The sequence below is a fragment of the Meriones unguiculatus genome, chromosome 8 (assembly GCF_030254825.1).
Source record: "Meriones unguiculatus strain TT.TT164.6M chromosome 8, Bangor_MerUng_6.1, whole genome shotgun sequence".
Classification (NCBI taxonomy): Eukaryota; Metazoa; Chordata; class Mammalia; order Rodentia; family Muridae; genus Meriones; species Meriones unguiculatus.
The window spans coordinates 109,036,380-109,059,590 of NC_083356.1; the positions used below are offsets into that span (position 1 = coordinate 109,036,380).

General features: G+C 57.5%; 1 protein-coding gene across 2 annotated transcripts; it reads left to right on the forward strand.

Moving 5' to 3' along the window:
* Positions 1 to 7,036: 7,036 nt before the first annotated feature.
* Positions 7,037 to 22,435, forward strand: Rtn4rl2 (reticulon 4 receptor like 2). 2 transcript variants are annotated; one of them, XM_021642922.2, is made up of 3 exons: positions 7,037 to 7,406; positions 13,094 to 13,575; positions 21,077 to 22,435. In XM_021642922.2, the coding sequence occupies exons 1-3, from the start codon at positions 7,376 to 7,378 to the stop codon at positions 21,824 to 21,826; spliced, it is 1,263 nt and encodes a 420-aa protein (XP_021498597.1). In that variant the 5' UTR covers positions 7,037 to 7,375; the 3' UTR covers positions 21,827 to 22,435. The 2 variants fall into 2 exon arrangements, with proteins under 2 accessions (XP_021498597.1, XP_060246326.1); XM_060390343.1 differs by lacking the exon at positions 7,037 to 7,406 and adding an exon at positions 7,573 to 7,791.
* The last annotated feature ends 776 nt before the right edge of the window (positions 22,436 to 23,211 follow it).

Genomic DNA, 23,211 nt, shown 5'->3' on the forward strand with positions numbered 1-23,211 from the left:
AAGGGCACTTGTTGCTCTTCCAGAGAACCCGGTCCAGTTCTCAGTACCCACATGGTGACTAATAGCCACCTGTAATTCCAGTTCCAAGTGATCCCACTCCCAGGCCCCCGTGCAGGCAAAGTACTTAGAGACATAAAATAAAATAAATAAATAAAGTATAGTTTTATAATGAAAGTGTGTAAATATTTTAAAGATGATTTGATTGACATTTTAAAACTAAGTGATTCATATTCCATGTTACGTGAACCACAGCTGTCCTCGAAACCATGATGGCAGTACATCAGTGACTGGAGGTCCTTCAACACTCTTACACATTGCCAATTTTAGAATCCCACATGGGTTCTGTGAATCACACAGACTACAGTTAAAGCCCCATTCTTTGGCTGGGCAGGTGGGCCAGCCATGCCAGAACACAGATACCTAATGTAGAAAATGGGAGTGATGTTTTTATGTCACAGGATGCGTACAAAGACTCAATGAAGTCACATGCACAGGTGCTCACTTCTCTTCCTGGAGTATACAAAGTGCCAGGTAGGTGTGACAGCCGAATTACAGTGAGCTTGTGCTTTGTTTCATTGGCCATATGAAATGTTATCACAGAACCTATTCTGATGTGGAAGTAAATTTCAACATCATTAACAAAGAAGATGGTTAAGGAAAAGAGAGAAATCACCCATCACTCTCCCAGATGTCAATACCTTTTTGTTTTTGCATATTCTCCTCTTGATGTTGTAAATGAGGGCTTGTTTTGCATGCCTGCAATCAGGATTCATGCAAATTTTGTGTCCTTCAATTTATCAACAAACAAGTTATAAACAGTTTCCACGTATCCTTGACTATTACCATTTTTTCGGCTATGTAGTATTGCATTGACTAGATCAGCCATGGTTTTCTTAACCATCTCACTGCCTGGATAAAGGGAGGGAAGGATGCTAGTGCCATGTCTAGGGGCTTTTCCCCCTATTCAATTGTGTTCTTTAGACCAGTTCTCAGAAGCAGCTTGCTGGGTCAGAAGATGATCACACTCTCAAACTCCAGCTACAGACACTTGATTGTTCTGCAGACTTTCACACTGCTTCCAAAGACTCAGAAGCACAGACTTCACCAGCCCTGCCAGCACAGGATGATGATGTCTGTTAAATTCTGCTAATTTAATCAGTCTGAAATGCTATCCTGATTCAGCTTTCATTTCCATCTCTTTGATCACAAACAGTTTGAACTATTTTCCAACTATCTGTTTGCTCCCTCCCTATCCAACTGGGTGAAGCAGCCATCCGCATCCCTCGCCTCTTTGTCTGTTGAAGCCTTTCAATTCATGTGCTGTGTGTCAGTGAAAGAATCACTTGCCAGCAGATTCGGTCACTGAGGCTTTTGACCAGGATGACGCATGATCAGGGCCGCACCTTAAGAGTAATTCTCAGATTGAGGAAAGTGGACTGAGAGGCAGAGACATCTGTTAGCAGGATATTGTAACAGGGCCTGGACTGGGCGGTGACCCCACACCTCCAGTCAGTTGAGGTCTTATGTCCCACCTTCTAAAGCTTGTGGCTCATTCTGCAATCTCCCTCCCTCGTGAACTTGCCCTCCCTTGAGAACTTAGTGGAGCTGAGGGGGAATCACTCTGGCCTGTCCACTCACTACATAGCTAAAGAAAGTCTTTCCCAAAGAGGATCCCACAGTGAAGAGATGCCAAAATGCCCAGCCTTATGTGACGTCTTCAAAGAGGTAGTGGGAAAATGAGTGGGTACAGCCATGGGGGGGGGTGGACTCATTGTTTGGTTTTTCCCTCTAACATGGTTCCCAGACTAAAAGAGTCCATGGCAACCCACCAAATAAACACCACAGTAGCGCTGCCCCACACACTCTAAGTCTTCACCTTCTGATACACACCAATGTGACCCCTGCCCCAGCAGAGCGTGTGTGAGAGGTGAGGGCCAGGGCTCACTGCCAGGTGCACAGAATAAGCAGAATCAGAGAAAATGTGGACTCTGAACCAGGCAAGTTAGCATGTTCACGGTCAGAGGCGATAAGAGGCCGTCTTCGTCTGAGAGGGAACTTCGGTCAATAGAGTGGGACCCAGCCTTTGAAGTAGTAAGCCTCCAGGAGGCCAAACGCTGGCTGAGGCTCAGCGCGGGGCCTTCAGGACAGAAGGAGAGGTTAGTGTGTTCCCGGGTGCTCAGCCACGTCCCCTTCTGATGAAGTCATGTGACTTCTTGTCATAGCTGGCCCCAGCACGTACCTGGGGAGCAAGTGCAAATAGAAACACTGTTAGCATCGGTTGGGAGTTCTTCTTGCACGCAGCAGTCAAAGCAAGCCAGACCCACCCCTCAGAGCAACCCTTGCTTCCCAAGCCGAGGCACCATTCCTGCATTCTGCAAAGAAGCCTGGTATTAGAACTCTAGATTCGAATTTAGAATGATTGGATTCCGCAGGGTCCTATGCAGAAATATGCCAAGTCCCAGTCTCTTCTCAACTACAGTTTCACTCCAAACGAGAGTCCCCCGGGACACGCACATAGACATCCCTATCTGCACAACTAAGATCCGCGAGGACTCTCTCTAAAGCACACACGGGAGCCGAGCTTCTGCTACGGGAACACCCAGAAGAGAAGGGCGGGTGGAGAAAAGGCTCTTAGGTGTCCTCAAAGGAGATTCGGCCCCTTGAGATAAAGACTCCATAGTCCCCAAGGGGGCAGACAGGTGCGGGGAGGGCTCATCTCCCTGTCTGTTCCCTCCCACGAAGGGAAGGGATATTGGCTGAAGGAAGCAAGAGCTCTGAAAGCATGGGGCTTGAGGCAAGACCCCTCTGGCACACGATGGCTCCAGGTTCTTGAGCCTGTGTTCCATATACTCAAAGGACCACAAACAAGCCCTCTCTAGCATAGTTGCTCTAAGTCACCCAGTGCTCAGAGGTCGCTGGCCTGAAACAGGTGCTTGGGCACAGTCAGCACCATAAGGAACCTGAGTTGGGTCCTCTGGAACTAGAGTTACAGGTGGTTGCCAGCCACCGGGAGGATGCTGAGACCCGAACCCTGGTCCTTAGCAACAACGAGTGCTTTGAACCGCCAAACCACTTCTCCAGATCCCAGCCCTGACCTTTACACTGACACAGTTTGGGAGTCTTTTCTTCCTTGATTTAGAGAAGATCTGATGGTATAGCCTGTCCCCACCAGGCTGGCAGAGTAGGGGTGGCCCTTGAGGAAAGGCTACACAGTGTATCCTGAAGAGAGTGCCGTGTGTGAGGTCACTGACTGGATCAGAGCAACGCAGGGAAACACTCACCGGCCCTGCATGGTGGATAGAGAGAGAGCTAAGAAGCCCAAAGTGGGGTTCCATGGAATCCGCACAAATCGCGGTCACCACCCGCTGCGGCCCACATGCCACGGAGCAGAGCTGGGAAGCTGGGGGCGGTGCAGAACCCAGCTGACGGACTCCAAATCTCAGAAGCCCCAGAGAACCAGGAAAGCCAGAAGCCAGACACTCAGGAGTACCAACCCCACCATACTCGTGGGGAAATGGAAGTCCCGAGAGGCCGATCCAGGTTGCGCTCACAGGCAGCATTCAGGCCCAGGTCGGAACTTCTGCAGGTTGGGAATCCTGCCATCACAGCCTTGGCATGTGCTAGGAGGGTGGCAATGTTGAGCCCAGCTCCAGGGAAGGCCAACCCAGCACTACCCTTGTTCCTGATGAACCTAGGTCCTACTCTGCCTTTTATTTACCCTCAGACCACAGAATCTAGTCTCCGGGCCATTGCAGGCTAAAAGCACAAGTAATGACATTATTTAGCATTATTGAGCACAGGGTCAGAAACTCTATTAGATCCTTTCCGGCTTTATCTCATTTAATCTCAAACATCTCTGTGATCTGGAAACTAAGACTATTTCTCTTGCATTTTGCACTTGAGGAGCCTGGAGGCTGAGGAGAGTTGAGCAGCGTGGTGGAGGCCGTCTGTCTGGGAGTGGGAGAAGCGCACAGAGCCTCTGTGTTTGTGAGCACTGCGCCGCCTCAGAGTGTCCATTTAGCGCACAGCGTTCTATCGCTGAAGGGGCCAAACAGGCAGGCTAGGAGCGGCCACCAGAGGCACAATGACAATAGTCGTGTTCACGGGGGACATGAAGGTCCATTTGTGTCGGCATCCCACCTCTCCTTCGAGTCCTTCTAGAAGCCTGCTTTTCTCCTGACACTGGCTTGTTTAGGAAATGGTCCATATTCACCAAGAACCCCTGTCTAGGGATCTTGGGTTTCCTTTGGCACTGCAGCTTCCACATACAACCACCAGAGGGCGGGCCAGCTCTGTGACCAAGGAGTACCCTGGCCTGGCCAACTGTCCAGGCAGAGATGGGCCTCCGCGACCAGGCCACAGTACCCAGGCTTACTGTGCCATCGGTCTACTGTTTGGGGTCTCCAAACATTGAACTGCAAAGTCCATCACGGGGCCTGCTTCTAGCGGGACAGCCCGTACCAAAAAAGCGATGGCCTCAAAACAGTAAGGAGGCCAGCTCGCTCGGGGAGGTGGAGATTTTATGTAGCCTGATTGAGTGAGTGCTACATTCTCTCTGTGCAAATAAGGAAAGGAGGCATAAGGAAGGAGTGGATGGCTCGGGGTGCTTAGAGAAAGCTGGTGTTCAGATCCAGCGAGCCGTCGGGAAGTACAAGGAGAGGAGGAGAAACAAGGTGTGGGGATGGCCCCCGGGGAAGACCAAATAGACAGCAGGATTCCGGGAGAGGATGCTAGCCACCAGCCCACCCGCCACCAGCCTCCCTCAGCACCTGTTGGACACACTGTACGAGAAGCGAGGAGCGTCTCCTGCCCTCAAAACGCTGGCAGTCTAGAGGGGAAGTGGTGAGTCAACAGACACTGGGAAACCCGGACGCCACCTGCACGAGGAGGTGCCTCAGAGCGCTTGCCGGGGAATCCGGCCTGGGCTGGAGGGCAGGCCCGGAGCAGGACCCTCTCCCCACAGCTCGGCCCAAGCTGGAGCGACCCTCCGAGCCTTGGTGGCCTGCCAGTGCTGGGGCCGGGGTCCCCTCCCACCACTCTCCGAAGAGCTGCGGCCCAGGGAGCCGACGCAGCGCACCTGAGTCAGCCGCCGCCCACCCGCCCTCAGCGTCTGTCTCCGCATCTTGTGATATTTCGCTCCCTGGGACCAGCCCCATTGCGCTCCGGAGGCAGCTCGGCAAACAAACCCGGCGACAGATTGTGCCGCGGCTCATTCCGGGGAAGGACGCCAAATCCCACCCTGCTACCCCCAACACTCCCTCCCCGCCGCCCCCTCCAGCACCCCCCCCCCGGAGCGGGCCCTGCGCAGGGTAGGACCCGGGGAGACGCAGCCTCCTAAAGGGAGACAGGAACCCAGAGAAGCCCCTTTCTGTGTCCACCTGACCTGGAAAGGAGACGCGGTAGGGAAAAGTCAGAGGCTGCCGGGCTGCGCACCCCGGAGGCAACAAACCATAGAGCCAGCAGGGGGCACTCCAGCGCGAGGGGCAGGACCGCTAGGAGGGCCGCCGCCACCTCGCCACCTGCCACCCGGGACCCCGCCCCCCGAGACCCGCCACCCCGCCAGGAAACAAGATGAAAGCGGAGAAGGGGGTGGGGACAAAGGGGAGGCCAAGAAACGTGTGCAGACGTGGAGAGGCCAGGAGGCTGGGAATCACACACACACACACACACACACACACACACACAAAGACAGGCAAAGAAGACGGAAGGCATATGCATATTGGGGGGAAGGAAAGGACAGAAAGGGAGGGAGGGAGGGAGATGGGGGTCATAGAATATGAATAAGAGGTGGGGAGAAAGTGAGAGAAATCGGATGAGTACGGGAGAAGAATGGCGGATTACACAAAGATTATGAGAGGAGTGCGGGATGAATGAGGAGACGAGCATTTAGAAGGCGCCGGCTGTATGCCGTGCACAGCGTGGTGCCCTGGCACAGACGTGGAAGAGGAGCCGCGGGCGCGGACTAAGGGCCAGCAGGGTCCGCCTGCGTCTGGACGGCCCTGGCCCCGCGGCACGCACCCGCCCGCGCCGCGGGCCACGGCCCCCAAAGAGGCTCCCCATGAGCATCCCTCCCTTAGCGACTCCCAGGGGCCGAGTGACCGGCCCCGCGGCTGTCCAGGACTGGCCGAAGATGCCGAGCCTTTAAAACGGGGCGCTCGGCTCAGGGACTGGGGTGCGGCCAGCGCGGGGCCCCGGGAGGCGGCCAGCACCCGGCCGCCAGGGGAGACGGTCCCCGGAGCTAACGGTCGGCTTCCCCTCTGGGTTCTCTTCTGCCCCCTGGCGAGGGAGGAGATATCCCCTTCGGGGGCACATCACGTCAACACACACACACACACACACACACACACACATGTACACGCGCGCGCGCGCACTCCGCAAGCACGCTCCAAACTCACACCCGTTTGTAAAAGCGCTAAGCTACTCGCATCACGCCCGAACACATTCGCCCTTGGCAGCGCATCCCAAAGCCGCGCGCGCGGCATTTCCCACAGCCCTCGGGGGGCCCACGAGCGCAGACACCGGAGAGCACGCGCGCCCCTGCCCGGCCCCCCGACGGCACTGAAAGGCCACCAAGGGCTCCCCGGCCGAGCGTCCGCGCGCCTGCTCCTCTGCTCGCACTAACTCCTGTACACTCTACCCCTGTAGGTGCGCACGGCGGCCTGGGAGTCCGGGAGGCACAGGGAGCGAGAGACCTTGGAGTCGTCTAGGGGGACGAGGCAGGAGGAAGGGAAGCTACTCCGAAACTGCCCACCTTCTCTCCTGGGAAAGTTGGAAAAGGACCCCCCCAAGCCCCACCCCGAACGACCTTAACACTGCTGCGTGCGAGCGCGCACCCCAAAAAGCGTCTCTCCAAAGGCAGGGCGCCGAGGGGCTGTGGCAACAGCGCCCTCCCACCCCCCAAGGCTGACAGGGCCGAGGAGGAGTGGGCTGGCTGGAGAGCCGCTCCCGCCTCCCAGCGGCCAGCAAGGGGTTAAGCCGGCAGCCAGGAAGCGAGGGAGGAGCCAGCGAGTGCGGGGATGGGGGGGGAGCTTCTCCGCTGTCCCCACTCTCCCTCGGCGCGCAGCCGGGGCGCACGGACGGCTGCCTGGCTCCCCGCGGGGCCGCCCTGCCCGGAGGGTGCGGACCCCGAGCGCCCGGGCCCAGCCGGCCCTCTCCATCCCGCCGTGCCCCGCCCCGCCCCGTCGGGGCCCATGGCTCCACTCGAGGCTCGAGGTCCGGGGGGCGCAGGGTAGAGCTCCGCGGCCCCGCCACCAGCCCGGGACTCCCCGGGTCCTCCCGGAGCCCCGCGGAGTCCCCGCCGTCCGCCCGGCGGGGTGAGGGAGCGAGTGGGAGCGCCCTCCCCCCCGCCGCCCCCTCCCCCGAGCTCCGAGACAAGATGCTGCCCGGTCTCCGGCGCCTGCTGCAAGGTAGGGGGACCCCGGCCGGCGGGCGGGCCGGGAGAGGGGCGCCCCCTCTCCCCGGGCACGAGGGTGGGGCAGCGAAGGGGGTGGGGTGGGCAGGGAGCAGCGAAACCGCTGAGCGCGGGAGCCGCGCCTCCGCCCCGGCGCTGCCAGCCGCGGGAGGGCCCGGGCTCGCAGCCCGCGGGAGCCTGCGGGAGCTCGTGACCGCGGGGGACGCGGAGGGCAGACGGCGCTGGCCGGCAGGAGCAGAGGAGGCTCGGGCTCGCTGTCCCGGCTCCACCTGCTCCGGGGACGCCGAGGACTCGGGCCGGCTGGGGAAGCGCCGACTCAGCAACTCCTCCCGCTCGGTGCCTCAGCACTTTCCAGCCACCTGGGAGGCCAAGCCTTGTGGGTAGGGGGCTGCCTGGGAATTCGGGGGGCGGACAACGATTTCCCGGTGGCCCTGCCTAGGCGGACAGATGGAGGGGCTAAGAGGAGGCTAGTTCCCAGCGCTGAGTGACAGCCAAGGGTGTGGGATGGAGCCTGGGGGCGGGGAGGGTAGGGGTCGGAAGGAGGAGGGGAGGCAAGATGAGGAAAGTGTTTTAGGAGGTGGGAGTGAGAAAGAGAAGGTGGGGGCGTCATGGAGGAGGGGTGGGAGGTGGGGAAAGGTTAGACGACCCGGGGAGCTTAAAGGAAAGGGAAGCCGCGGTCCAGGGGAAGACCAAGGAAGGGGGGGGGGGCAGGGGGACCCGTTCAGGAGCTGTGGAGACTGGGGATGGAACGCTAGAGTGGGGGAGGGGGGGAGACCGTCGCAAGGGTGAGGACTGGGGCTCTGGGAAATCGGAATGGAGAGGGGATGGGAGACTAGAAGCCAGCGGAAGCTGGAGGTGGAGGATAGCAGTAAGGGTCAGACGCAGGGAAAAGGGTTACCAGGGTCGGGTCCGGGATCCCTGCGTGGTTTGAGATGGACTAGGTGTCAGCAGAAGCCAGAGAGGGAGATGGAAGGGAAGCGATGGGGTGCCCCGGGAGGAGACAAAGAGGCTCCCGGAAAGCACTTCCACGTGGAAAGCCCTCCATTCCGAAGCGCCTGCCTGCTATAACCCTTCTTTCAGGGAGTAACTCGTGGGCTGGTCCAGGGGAGCCTGAGCTTGGGTCTGGGTCAGCTGTGAGGGAAGGAGGGTGAGCACTTGGCAGGGGGGTGGCAGCCTCCTTGGGGTGGGTACCTGGGCTGGTTCAGCGCTGCCATTTATATCTCCAAGACCCGACGTCGGATCTTGCCGCCCCACAGTAGCTGCTTATTTTGGGGTGTTACATTCTGGCAGAGTGAGAAGCTGTTTGCAGCAGCTTTAAAACCTCCAGTCACCTGCATCAGTGCCTCCCCAGGCCCCTGCGTCACTGGCATGCCATCGCCCCCATGCCACTCCCAAGGCCCCCATCTCCTCAGCCTCTGCCCCCTCAGCAGCTGCCGGGCAGGCCCCTGGCTCTCCCCTGAGGAAGCGTTTGAGGTATGGAGATGGTGCTTGTATTGGGACCCTGCACCCGCCTTTTAGAGCCAGAGGCCTGTCTATGTTTCTGGGGACATCTCTGTCCCGTTATGGTGCACCCTGGTTCCTGCCTTGGACCCTGCCCCCATCCCTTCCTCCTCAAGTTTCCTATCCCCAGGGGCCGCTGGTCTAACGGTTGGCACAAGCTGAGAACTTCATCTCAGATCCTGGGTACTCCAAGGTCTGGCAGCCCTTGGACTTTGACCATGATCCCTTGGTGAGCGGGTCCTCTTGGCTCTAGGTACCTTAACCTTCCGGGGATCAATATCCTGTGTGGCCTCGCTCCACCCCACTGTCCTGTGGCCAGGTCGGGCTATGTCTTTGGTCACTGGTCACCTCTTCTTGGCTCTCAATTGTGCTGTGCTCTAGAGTAACCAGAGCCTAGGGCCCAGGAGTGTACATCTGTGGAGAGGGCCTAGGTCCCTTTCGCCACCTTGATCCTGAACATACAGACAGCTAGCAGTGTGGTTATCCGGAGCCTGAGCAGGTGGGCACAGTACCCAGTTCCCTTTACCTCTAGGCCAGCATCTCCTGTCCAGGGGATGGGGGGTGGGCTCTGAGAGAAAGGTATGGTGTGTCTTCTGACCACAGTCCCACACCGTCCCTTCTGCTCTGGATCCCATATTGCTCGTGCACAGTGAGGTCTCCCTCCCTCCTGGAGAGGTTGGGACCTTTGCGCTATTGATTGCATGGGGGCTGTGACCGGTTCTGTGGATAAAGAAGGCAGCGTGTACAAGCAGAGTGCTGGCATGCAGTAGGTGCTCAATAGCAGATGATTCCTCCTCCTCTGGTCCCACACGCGAGGCACCTTGGGGGCTTACCTGCTGACTTTAGAGGAAGGGGTGAGCAGAGGGTGAGGGGCTTGCAGGGAAGGCTTCCCTCTGCCATCACCGCATGGGAGGGAAGAAACCCAGGACAGAGAGGGGTTCTACCCACCAGAACCCCTTTCTGCCCTCCAGCCCTCAGTGATTTCCTGTCTCACAAAGGTTTGATCCAGATGGCGGCTGAGGATCCCTGGTCCACCTCTGGTACTTCACCCAGGACACACACAGGGAAACTCAGTGTAGCTGTGGTCCTGGGGGAGTGCCTGGAGTGGCTGGGAAGAGATGTGAAGAGCAGGTCTTAGGGAGGGGACGTGGGAGGAAAAGGTCACGAGGGGCAGGGGAGGGAAGAGGGGTAGGAAAAGGTGTTCGCCCAGCCCCCTACCTTGCTTCTGCCTGGAGTGCACACTCCAACCCAGCCTGGGGGCACAGAAGCCCAGAGCCCCCCACCTTCCCCTCCCCCTGCCTCCAGTGAGAGCCGCAACCTGAATTATGGATGAAGCTCCTTGGGTTACAGCTGCTTTGCACGGCAGCCAGCGAGGGCCAGAAATGGCATCAGAGTCACTGTTACCAGCAGCTGCCTGGAGGCCCCCCACCAGGGTCCCTCCTCAAAGGGCCTGCAGGGAATACCACCGAGATCCAGGGAAGAGAACCCTGCTGGGAGAGGCTTGGACTGGGCAGCGGAGGCAGCGGCGGGGGCAGAGAGGAAGAGAACTGCACGGGGAAAGTGGGGAGCCAAAGAGAGCTTGGGCAGGAAGGATGGGGACTTGCCAGCCCTTGAGGAGGCTGGGGCTGAGGGAGGGGCCCCCTGAACCCGGGCCGTCTGGTTTGTAGCCCTCCCTGCTCTCTTTCCTCGGATAGGGTAGCCGTCAGCCAGGCGTGGAGGCCGAGGAAGAGCGCGGTAATGGGGTGGGGGAGGGGGGCAGCCCTGCAGCTCACTCTCTGGTGAGCTTCGGCTGGGGGTGGGATTAAAGGATCAGAGGAGGATTTGGCTCCTTTGGTGTAAAGTCCTTGGTGAGGCAGAGCTCAGAGGGTGAGTGACAGGAAGAGGGGCTGCACACCAGGCTAGTCTTTTTCTGGCCCTTGTCCTGTACCACTTCAATGTGTGACCTTGGGTAAGTTCTTTGCCTTCCCCGAGATCCAGCTGTCACCTCCACAGGACTTACACGGGCTCTGAAATCAGTGCTCTGCGAGCCCGGCAGGGTCCCACTCTGGACTTCCACCCCCTGCTCCTTCCTGGTTAAGACTAGGGGTGAGAGACGTGCTCCCCCACCCCACGTGGCTCTGAAAAACTCAGGAGGAGAAAAGTGATCGTGAACCGCCGCACGGGGGAGGGGTGAGAAGGGCCGAGAAACGCGGAGGTGGTGTGAACGAATGGGACAGCCGCGCTGTGTCACTGAATATTACATCACACCCAGCCTACACACGCACGGGGCCCGGCACTCACACACGCGGAGGGCCGCCAGCACCCGCTCGCTCACTCAAACGCCAGGAGGGCCATGGAGACACACACACACACACACACACACACACACACAGAGGCAGGCTGGGTTGGCCTTGGGAAGTGCCTGAAAGTGAAGCGCTGGGGAGCACCCTGAGGAGGGGCCCAGGGAACTCCACTCTGTCAGAGCGTGGCTGCTCCCAGGATGGGGCTCAGGGAAGCCTGCCTACCCGGCTGCATGGTGCCAGCCATCCGTAGTGAGCACCTGTCTCACGCTGCCCCCCCATCACAGGCACACCTTCGTACACACAGACACCTCAGAGACATTACACTCAAACCGCAGTCGTAGCCTTAGAGTTCTGGCACTCAGAGTTACCCACCTCTCAGGCATCCTGAGCCCCCGGGACCCCCAAACCAGGCCTTCCTACCTCTGACTTCTGAGGCTGAAGGAATGTCTCCTGGCCTTGTGGGTACAGGCTCACCTCTCCCCACCCAAAGCTTCCCAGGAAAGTCCCAGAGGCTTTCTGGGAATTCTGATAAAACTAAAGCCAAGCTCTGCAGCACTGAGGCCTGGGGGGCTCCTTGCTCCTTGGTGGGGCCAGGAAACACTGGCACCCATTCTGCACACTTTAGGCGCCTGTACCTGCTTTCCTGTCTGTAGGTAAGAGTAGCCATACCCCAACTCCAAGTTACTTGGGGAAAAAACTCTGTAACAAAGACTCTGAAGGCTGCTCTGAGTAAGTGGAGGAGCTGGCTCTACCGCCCCACCCTCTAGCCACTTCCTAGATGGAAAGGCTAAGGTTCTTCCAAGGCCTGCGAGGAGCCGAGGGAGGAGCGTGTGGGTCACCAGGACACCCACGGGCCTTCTAGTCACAGAGGGCCTCAACTTAGCGTCTCGCTTTCTCGAGTGGGCTGGTGTTGCTCCCAGAGGACATTTGGCAATGTCTGGAGACATTTTGATTGTCATAACTGGGGGCAGGGTGCTGCTGGCATCTGGCGGATAGAAGTGCTATAGTTTAGCACCCTAAAAAGGGCTGTCCCTGTCCCAAAGAATGCCCGGCCCTGCTTCGGTACAAAGGGAGGGGAAACCCTGACCCTTAGTCTTTCGACCCTAACTCCAAACAAGGTCAAACACACAACAATGCCGACAGGAATAAAACAACACCTGCTCCCCCCCGAACAACCTTAGACACATCCAGGTGCTCTTAGCGCTTGGGGCTTGGGGCCCGCCTCTCCCCAGGCGAACTCCAAGGGGATCCTGACAGAGGGAACAGGTCAAGCTGTGGCCGCCTTTATCTGCTCCATTGAGGGCTAGAGGACAGGGTTGAATGACAGAGCTCCTCCCTCTTGCATACCAGGGAGAACACAGGCATTCATTCTTGACAAACTCTAGCTCTCAGGAAGGAGGCTTGAGGCCTCTCTCTCTCACCATTGGTCGCTGCCTGTCCATTTGTCCCTCTCTGTGGGTCTCCTGACTTGCCTCCCCTCCATGTCTCCCTCTGCCCTGTACAATCCCAGTCTCGTCATCTTATAGCTGAGTCGTGGGGTGCTTGCCTCACAGGCGCAAGACCCAGGGTTTGATCTCTGGAACTGCATAAACTAGGCGTGGAGCCCACCACTGTTCCCTCAGCACTGGGAAGTGGGGAGCAAGAGAATGAGGCGTTCAGGATCATCTTCAGCTAAACATTAAGATGGAGGGCCACATTAGACCCTGCCACAAAAAGAAAACAACAGAAGAGAGAGAGAGAGAGAGAGAGAGAGAGAGAGAGAGAGAGAGAGAATTTGAGGGTTGAGGCTTGTGTGCCTCACACCAACCTAGAGAAGTGATGTGCTGGGCGGTGCCAGGCCTCCTGGTGAGGCTGCAGCTAAGCCCACCCACCCAGTGAGCCTCCTCTGCTCTGCCAACAGGTCCTGCCTCAGCCTGCCTGCTGCTGACACTCCTGGCCCTCCCTCCCGCGGCTCCCAGCTGCCCTATGCTGTGCACCTGCTACTCCTCGCCACCCACCGTGAGCTGCCAGGCCAACAACTTCTCCTCAGTGCCGCTGTCCCTGCCGCCCAGCACACAGCGACTCTTCCTGCAGAACAACCTAATCCGCTCGCTGCGGCCCGGCACCTTTGGGCCCAACCTGCTCACCCTGTGGCTCTTCTCCAACAACCTCTCCACCATCTACCCTGGCACCTTCCGCCATCTGCAGGCCCTAGAGGAGCTGGACCTCGGGGACAATCGGCACCTGCGCTCCCTGGAGCCCGACACCTTCCAGGGCCTGGAGCGGCTGCAGTCGCTACATCTGTACCGCTGCCAGCTCAGCAGTCTGCCCGGCAACATCTTCCGAGGCCTGATCAGCCTGCAGTACCTCTACCTCCAGGAGAACAGCCTGCTCCACCTCCAGGTGAGCCAGCCAGCTCCCCTGGGGCTCCTCCCCGCCCCCCCCCACCTCAGTGCCCCTCCTGGGTTCCCAGGCCAACATCCTGACTCAGCATCTTCCTCTACCTGATCCTTCCTCTTCTTCCTCAGCCTCTGTCCACCCCATTCAGTGGTCCTGCCTGCCTCTCTCTGTCTCTCCCTGACCCCAACTGCCTCTGCCTGTCCGTCTGTCCCTCTCTGCCTGTCTCCTGACTTGCCCTCCCCCGGATGCACGGCTCCCTCTGCCTCTTCTGTCTGTCTCCCTTCATGCACCCACTCAGCACACTCCCCAGTGTCTGTACAGCTAGCTCTCCTCTTTCCTGGAGCCTCAGCCCAAAGGCCTCTGTGTGATCTTTTCCCACCCACCTCCAAGTCCTCCCACTCCTCAAGCTGGACAAAGGGTGGAGTCATTGCTGGGGAGGGGGTTGTCCATGGAAGCCACACTCTTCCCTGAGGACGGGCAAGAGCACAAGGGAAAATCTCACCCTTTCTACATCCTGCTCCTTAAACCTGTTGTTAGGTAAAACTGTTACATGGCTGAAAAAAATGGATGCTGGAGGGGGCAGGAGTAAGGATAATTATTATTTATTGTTATTATTATTGATCTAGTTATTATTTATTGTTGTTATTATGCTGCCTGGCGTTAAACCCTCACATCTCATTTCCCCGGGAAGCAGAAACGCACCCTCCTAACAAACACCCAGGAGTATTTCCCCTCGTAGCAGAAGCTCTGGCTGGACTGGGCCCCTCACCACCTGAGCCCAGAAGGCCTGGCCTCCTCCCAGTCCAGGCCATCAGCCTGTGGGTTGGAAAATCAGTCCCACCTGACGCTCCCCATCACAGCAATAGAGATGGTAATTTATCAATGTATTGAGCATCCATAGCGCCCTGAATTATAAATACAACAGCCTTGGAAGCAGCATTCAAGTGGGGAGAGGGGCAGGAAAATGCATAGTGACTGGGATACTGTGTCTCATTGCTGAACAACAGTGATCACCTTAGCAGCCGCACAGTAAGCGGACACTGCGCTGGGCCCCAGGCGAAGCTCTTTATGGACATCAACATTTACAAGCCTGTGGCAGTTTTCAAACCCGGGCCTCAGTTTTCTTTATCTGTGAAATGGGAGTAATGTGAGCACTCACTGCTCAGGGATTCTGTGAGCACTAAATGCATGAATAATTTGTAGTGCACTTAGAATACTGCTCAGCTTATATAAGAGCTACATAAACGCTTATTAAAATGCCATGTTTTTTTAAATGAGCTTTATTTAACACTGGTCTCAGTGAAGTGCCCTAGCCTGAACCTCCTCTTAGAGATCTGGGTCAACGCTAAGGATCACTCCGAGGCCATGGAGAGGATCCAAGACCCACCTCGTATTTCTCTTCTGTCTAACTTTGCCGGGAACCACATGGTGCAGCGCGCACTCAGCGGCTTCACCTGACGCCTGTGGGCCTCTGCGGGCCGTGGCTTTCACCCGGGTGCGCACCGCTGGAGATCCCGTGGATCTGTGGACCGTAAGGCCCTGGAGCCACTGTGCCGTGACTGGGACCTTACTAGGCCCCTCACCAAAGTGAGCCAAACTGCCTGGCGGCCGGGACAGGTGAGGAGGAGCACAGGACGGAAGTGTCTGCAAGGACGCAGCGGGGAGCTGGCATGGGACCCTAGAACCTCCCTGCTGTGGAGGAATAGTACCCTCAGGGTCCAGTTAAGTGGCTAGGAGTTTTGGCTGGTATGTTTGCTTAGGTCTTTTGCTTGTTTCTTCCGTTGGTTGGTTTTGTCTTACGATGATGTCTCCCGTACCTCAGGCTGGCTCTGAACGTACCATATAACCAGGGATGGCGTCAAAATTCCTTTTTTATTTATTTATTTATTTATTTTTATGTGTATGGGTGTTTGCCTACATGTACATCTGTGCACTACTTGTGCACAGAGCCCGATGAGGCCAGAAGAGGAAGTCAGAGCTGGAGTTACAGATGGTTGTGAGCTGCCATATGGCGCTAGGAACCAAACCCAGGTCCTCTGAAGAACAGCCGGTGCTCTGAGCCGTCTCTCCAGCCCTGACCCTGAACTTCTTACTCCTCCTGCATGATTCCTGAGGGCTGGGATTATAAATATGTGCTCGCTCGCCGGGTTTATAGCCAGGGAACCCTGGTCTCTGGATACATGTGGCAAGCTTTCTGCCAGCTGAGCCGCGTCCCCAGGCTGTGGGCCCCTTTTTCAAAGCACCTCCCAGCCTCTCGTACGGCTTTAGACAGGCTGTTCTTTCCAGCCTCGTGTCTGCATCGCTAAGTTGGCACTTAGTGATGTTTATCTAGGTTTAGGAAGGTTTATCTAGGTTTAGGAAGGCTCATCGGTAATAAAACAAAAGGTATTTAACAGATGCTACACTTCGGTATGAAAGCACCATAGCTGTTACAGGCTGAGGACCCCGGCCTGAAGCACCGGGGATCGGGTGTGCTTGTTGCAGACCTTGGAGGATCTGTATCTTCCAAATAACATAAAGAGTTATCGTGAAGACAGGACCTCAGTCCAAGCACATAGCTCATCCATGTCTCCTATACATCTGGCCTCATGGCCTAGAGCAGATGTCATACAAACTTCATAGTTCTGCCCACGAACAAAGTTTCGTGGTGGGGAATTCCCCACCAGCGGGGACATGTCATTTTGCTGCTCTGAACGTTTTGGATTTTAGAGGATTTGGGATTTCAGGTTTTCTGATGCAGGATGCTTGGCCTACGTTTTCAATGTTTAAATTACATTTACTTTCTGCTTGTAGGGGGCAGCAGGTGTGCCCACATGCCATGGCGCATACACGGGAGGGAAAGGACAGCTTGGGGCGGCTGATTCTCCCCTCCGTCTTGTGGGTTCCAGCTACCGAACCCAGGTAGTCGGGCTTGGTAGCAGCCACCCTTACAGGCTCAGCCAACCCGCTGGCCTCGACTGTTTTAATTACTCCTCCTGTTCATCTAGGCACTACTCAATATCTAGAAGCTACTCAGTATTTGGCTTTAGGGAAGGATGCTCCATCTCCTCTTCCCAGTGGGGAGCCATGAAAACGATGCCTTCCACAAAGGCAGCCTGTGAGATGCAAGCAAGTTAAGTGTGGAGAGTGCACAGCTTAGGGTTTAATAAATTACTCTTGACCTTGACCCTCAGGCCACAGGCAGCAATCTGTGCCTGGGGTCAGCTAAGGCCCAAGTCTAAGAACCTCTAGACGACGGTCACTGGGCTCTGCTGAACTGGAAACCATTTTTATTTTTCTGAATAATCTTGGGCTGTGCAGCTTTGGGTGTCATGGGAAGGAAGCCTCTTCACACCCTGCCCTTTATAGAGAGAAGAGGCAGCCTCTGCCTGTGAAGCGCCTGCTGAAACTAGGCGAGGAGATGCCACGCAGGTGAGGAACATGTGGCTCAGTGAGATCCGCAGGGAGCAGGCGTGACCTAGGACGAGCCAGCTTGCCCCCGGAGGGCTCTGGAGGAGCCCATCCGCAGGATGTGGTCTGTGCGCTGGAAATGCTGGAGGTTCTCACGGAGTGTGTGCTGAGGGCGAGGCACTGTGCCAGGCCAGTTCATTCACCAGCAGAGTCCTCACTCAGCACCCACTGCACACCAGGCAGCATGGATTCTGGGTGACAGAGACGGCACCCCTGCCCTGCCGGAGCCTGGTGGAGCCCGGCCACTGGAGCCCGGCCACACAGTAAAGCTGCTCTCCCCTTCCTTGATGGGGAGTGGCTTCCTTGATGGTCGCAGGCAGTATCTGCGCTCTGGCACATCAAATTCAATCTGAGCCCTCTCTAATGTGCTGTGCCCTCCTGGTCCCTCCGTGAAGGAGAATGGCCTGTTGCTCAGGGTAGGAGGTGTATGAGGACTGAAGGGATGGCAACTTGGAAAGAACACAGAGTGGGTGGAAGTGAATGGTGGCAGTGAATTCACCAGCCTTGGAGGTGCCGGGGTAGAGGTGGCCCGGGTCTGGTAGGGTAGAGGTGGCCCGGGTCTGGTGGGCTCTACGGCACGGGTGCTGGCAGAACTCAGTCTTCTGGAGTTCATGGCCAGGTTAGCTGTTGGCCTTAGACAAGTGGCTCGGGTTCTCTGACCCCCTCTCTCTTAGTTCCAAATAAGAGATAATCACAGCATCTGCCTCACTGTTGATGATTGAGCTACTATCAGGGTCGGTGCCACACAGGGTTTGGCATTCAGGGAGAACTTGGCAAATCACCTGCTGACGCCAACGGTTATGACACCTGCCATGGACGGGCAAGCGCGGTGAGCGGGGGTGCCTGACGCACAGCGCACACAGAACAGCTTTGCTGAATGAGTGAGAGCGGCTCCGGGCTCACTGAGTCACAATTAGCAAATGCTCAGGGAACTTGAAGGATCAGCCACTCTAAGTCACTTATGGCGCAGATGGAAACACTGAGGCCCAGAGAGCTGCCTGGCACTGTGCAGCCACGCAGCCTGGGCGGTGATAAGAGCAGTCCCAAGGCTAGGTACTGGAAGGCTGGAGGAAGGCAAGACTGAGACAGGATGCTCCCAGGCAAGGCTGGGGAAGGATGTCACACTTAGATTCCAAATGGATGCAGAAAGCTCTGGACAGGCCAGGCGGGAGGCGAGAAGTGTGGTTTTTGAAATGGAAGAAGATGACTTTCGCAGATGCTCCTAGCCCAGAGGGAGGGGGCATTCGGGAGGGTGATGGGGGAGGGCAGGGGCTGTGAAAGTCAAGAACTCATTAATGCGAAGGTTGTAATGGCAGAGAGAGCTGCAGCCCAGAAAGTGGCAATGGGATTTGGCTACAACTTGGGTGGGGGGAGGGGAACGAACCCCAAGGCTGAGGTTCAGAATCAGGAGGAACAAGACTTCTGGCCAAAGAACACAGAGGAGGGGAGGCTGGAATACAAAATCAGGCTGTGGTTGAAAACATCTGGGTTCCCTGGAGTGTCTGAACCTCTGTCTTCCCTCCCAGAACATCAAGTCTCCAAAGTAGTGTGCAGCCCAGTGCCACCCTCGTGTGCCCCGACGCTGGTCCTCTGGACATACTTCTCTGGGTGTGACCTGCTGCTGACTAGGAACAGAAACCCCAAGGGAGGGGTTAAGCAGAAGGACAGGAAAGGAGGAACTAGCAGGCAGCAAGGCTGAGGCTACTGGGGTAGCAGGCTAGCTGGACCAGAACAGGCAGTCAGGGTGGTGGCGTGAGGGCCTGCAGAGCACCTGGGCAGAGAGGGTGGAAGGCAGATAGATGGGAGGAGGTGCTAAGGAACAGGCGGGGACACGGGAAAGTGGAGGCTGTGGATATGGGCCTGGCCTCAGCTCTCCCTCCTGAGGCCTTCATCCAGGTGCCCAGGTAGCATGAGGAAGGAACCATCTCCCCGGCACTGGGGAGAAGGAGAGAACAAAATTGGGGGATGACCCAGGGTGAAGGGGCTTGAGCAGAGAGGATGCTGTGTCCTGTTAAACCCAGATCTCCCGGAACCTACTGTCCACAACATCTGGAGGACCTCAAGGCAGTGGCATGAGACCAACGGGTTTTTCTGCAGTAAACTCTTCGTGTCTGAAGCAAAGTTCACTTTTGATGGGTAGATGCTAAATACCAGCTCCCAAATCACACTGTGCATGGGTCGGAACAGGGAGGAACCCAACTCGGGGCCTTGACGGTGGACAGGCAAGTACTCTGCAACTGAGCTACAGTGCCACCACCAAGAGTTCCCTGGGAAGCTGGTTAAAACGCAGCGTCCGCCCCCGTGGTCATCCACACCTGAGCCCTAATCCCAAGGTTCTTCTAGTTCCAGCATGCCGTCTCCATGCGGGCGCTGTGCTCACACTGTAGGAGGGACAGTCAATCGCACACTGTGGAGGGACTCCAGCTACTTCCCTCCTTGCTAGGCCTGGGAGCCAAGGAAACTTCCAGTGGATGGGATGTAATTCTAAGTGAGCCCCTGCTGTCCTGACAACTGTGGATTACGGGTGCCTGACTGTGTCTCTGTCTGCTGCTGTACCCACCATTATAACATCTAACCTTCCCTCTGTCTGTTGGAGAATCTCCTTCCCTTTCATACTAAGGGGGCAGAGGTTCTGTGAGGTTAATCGACTTGTCCAGCAGCTAGGAAAAGGAAAAGCTGGGGTTTGTGTCAGTGTTTTTAACTCCTGAGCCTCTGGGCTTCATCTCTGGGCCAAGACTCTGTATGCAGGAACTCTACCTGCCATGAGCCTTATGTGAACTCTCTTCCTTGTCCTCAGAACAGACCCCAGGGCTAAGAGCACTCACTTGCACTTTACAGAGAACCTTGCTTACAGGTAACCTGGCCACAGTAACAAACATGGCTAATTCACGTGACGTCTGCCCATATGAAAATCCAGGCATCTTAATACATGCTGCTACATTTGGTTGTCACATTTTACAGGCAAAGAAACTGAGGCCCAGAGAGACAGAATGACTTTTCCCAGGTATCCCAATCAGTTCCTGACAGACCCATGATCTGCCTCTCAGCCTCCTCAGCACCACCTGGGAAGGCGGGCCCCACACCTGCCGGATGGCATGCACTGGGAAGTTATTGGAATCTGAAAGGGACTGGGCTACTCCCCAAATGAGAGACTCAGGCAGGTGAGATGGCACTACCTCTGTGTGATGCTTAGTATCAGCTGCCATCTCGACAGGACCTAGAGTCACCCAGGAGGCCTGGCAGGATGGTTCATGGGAAAGGTGGCTGTCAAGCCTAGTGGCCTGCGTTCTATTCTGGCAACCCATACGATGGAGGGAGAGGACCCACTCCCACAGGTTACACACATTCATTCTCTCTCACGGGGGGGGGGATGGGTATGGGTTGGGGTGAGGGTGGGAAGTGGCAGGGGAGAGGGGAGATTGTTAGATAAATAAGTAAACTTTAAAACTCTCTGACATAACATATTGTGTTACTGAGTGCTAATCCAGGCTACTGAGCCACAGGGATGGCACTGAGTGCTAATCTGAAAGGCTCAGGGCAGAGATGGCAAGACCCACCTCCGCTAAAGAGCAAGCGCAAAAGCAGCCTGAGCAACTCAGTGCGAAGCTGGGGCTGTGGTTCAGCAGTAGAGCCCTTGCCTGTCCTTGTACTGGCTTCAGTCCCGTGCAGCCCTGGGGACACATGACCGACCCAGTGACCTCCATTGGGCAGCTTTTTCCATAGGACTAAAATAGGTTAGAAGATAGAAGATGCGGGTTGCAAGTTCAGGACTCAGACTCAGTGGATAAGGTGCTGTGGAGCAAGTTTGAAACCCTGGGCTGGTCTCCAGAACTACATAAAACGGTGTTTGTTAGCACAAGCCTGAAATCTCAGAAATCCAGGTGGAGGCAGGAGCTGAGATGATCCTCTTGGTTACAGAGCTGGGATCCGTGAGTCTGAAGGGATAAGCCAAGCCCTATCGCACTTCTCCACCCTGCCACCAGTCTTCCTTACCCTCCCCGGGTCCCATACCCTGCCTCAGGCCACTCTCTTCTGTTTCCACCCCCCGACTCAGGATGACTTGTTCGCGGACCTGGCCAACCTGAGCCACCTCTTCCTCCACGGGAACCGCCTGCGGCTGCTCACGGAGCACGTGTTCCGCGGCCTGGGCAGCCTGGACCGGCTGCTGCTGCACGGGAACCGGCTGCAGGGCGTGCACCGCGCGGCCTTCCGCGGCCTCAGCCGCCTCACCATCCTCTACCTGTTCAACAACAGCCTGGCCTCGCTGCCGGGGGAGGCGCTGGCCGACCTGCCTGCGCTGGAGTTCCTGCGGCTCAACGCCAACCCGTGGGCCTGCGACTGCCGCGCGCGGCCGCTCTGGGCCTGGTTCCAGCGCGCGCGGGTGTCCAGCTCCGACGTGACCTGCGCCACCCCGCCCGAGCGCCAGGGCCGGGACCTGCGCGCGCTGCGCGAGGCCGACTTCCAGGCGTGCCCGCCGCCCGCGCCCACGCGGCCCGGCAGCCGCGCGCGCGGCAACAGCTCCTCCAACCACCTGTACGGCGTGGCCGAGGCGGGCGCGCCCCCCGCGGACCCGTCCACGCTCTACCGGGACCTGCCCGCCGAGGACGCGCGGGGCCGCCAGGGCGGGGACGCGCCCACCGAGGACGACTACTGGGGCGGCTACGGAGGCGAGGACCAGCGGGGCGAGCAGACGTGCCCCGGGGCGGCGTGCCAGGCGCCGGCGGACTCGCGGGGCCCCGCGCTCGCGGCCGGGCTGCGCACCCCTCTGCTCTGCCTCCTGCTCCTGGCGCCCCGTCACCTCTGACCGCGGTGCTCAGACGCCAGAGGCCGCGGCCTCTGCCTGGCTCCCCCTCTCTGCCCACGGAGCTGAGGCTCCACCCCCGCCCCTTGTTTGCGGACCGGCCTGGGAGCCTGCCCTCGGGCTCCCTTTCTTCCCCCGGACCAGGCTGTCTCGTTTGCCTTCCGGGCTGTTCTGACGTGTGTGCGGCGGCCCCTGAGACAACGAGTACGAGGTGGCTCGGTCCCATCCGCCCTGGCTCTTCTTACCCCATCCTGAGGCTGGGGCGGAGCACCCCAGGCAGCCTTTGCGCCTCTCTCCGGGGCCCCACCGTGGACTCGGAGGGGCTTTTTCTGCAGAGCACCTTCCACCAGCAGAGCCTTTGAAAGCTCCCCCGGGAGCCTCCCCTCCCCCCACCCCGGGAGGGATGCCTCAGCGAGGCCCAGGCTGCTCCTGGACCCTGCTTGTCCTGACCCCTTCAGCCTCCTGACATCGGAGGAATAGTTTTCTCCTAAGTCTACCCAGGACACTTTTGAGGGTGCCTGGAGAGAATCTCCTCTCCACCATGGCCCCTGTGTGGTGAAGATCAAAAGAAGTTGTTTGGGGGGAAATTTATTAAAAAATTCTATTATTTTATCTCCTGTAAGTTTTTCCCCCTCCTCAAGACCTCAAAAGCAGCCCAGTGGTGATGTTGCATGCCTTCATGCCTTTAATCCCAGCATTCAGGAGGCAGAGGAAGGTGGATCTCTGAGTTTGAGGCCAGCCTGGTCTACAAAGTGAGTTCCAGGACAGCCAGGACTACACAGAGAAACCCTATCTGGAAAAATAGACCTCACCAGCAGTAGGACCTAGACCTGTAGGTCTTTAAGGGTGGAAGGGCTTGAGAAGGAGGAGTCCTTTCAGGCTACCAGAATTTACTGCTGCGTGGACTTAAGGGTGACTCCACCGTGCCTAGGCCTCGAGGTCATCCTGGTCCTCCTCAGGTTTCTTCTGTTTTTTGCGTTACCTGGGTGTTAGGAATGTTACCTGGGTGTTAGGAGGGTGTACGGATGGCACCGATTTGTCCAAGAGAAGCAGCTCCCACCAGCCCTGAAGCATCTGGTGGCTGAGCAACTGTGTGTGCAGGTGGGCATCAGCCTGGCCAGGCGGCATCCAGGGAGGAAAGACAGCCCCTGCCTTCCCTGCAGAGCAGGGACGTAGACCTCCATAGCACAACCGGCCTAGGCACGGCTTTGAGCCTGGGTGGAAAAGGCTCGACTTCTTGGGGGAACACGGGGATGCCACGGTTCTTTTGCCCTGAGAGCAGAAGCGGCAACTAGATTTCAGCTGTTTGCCTTCTTTGCTGAAAGCCCCGTGCGATGTGCTCAGCATACACAACTGTTCTCAATACCCCTAAGCCATCCCGTCTTCCT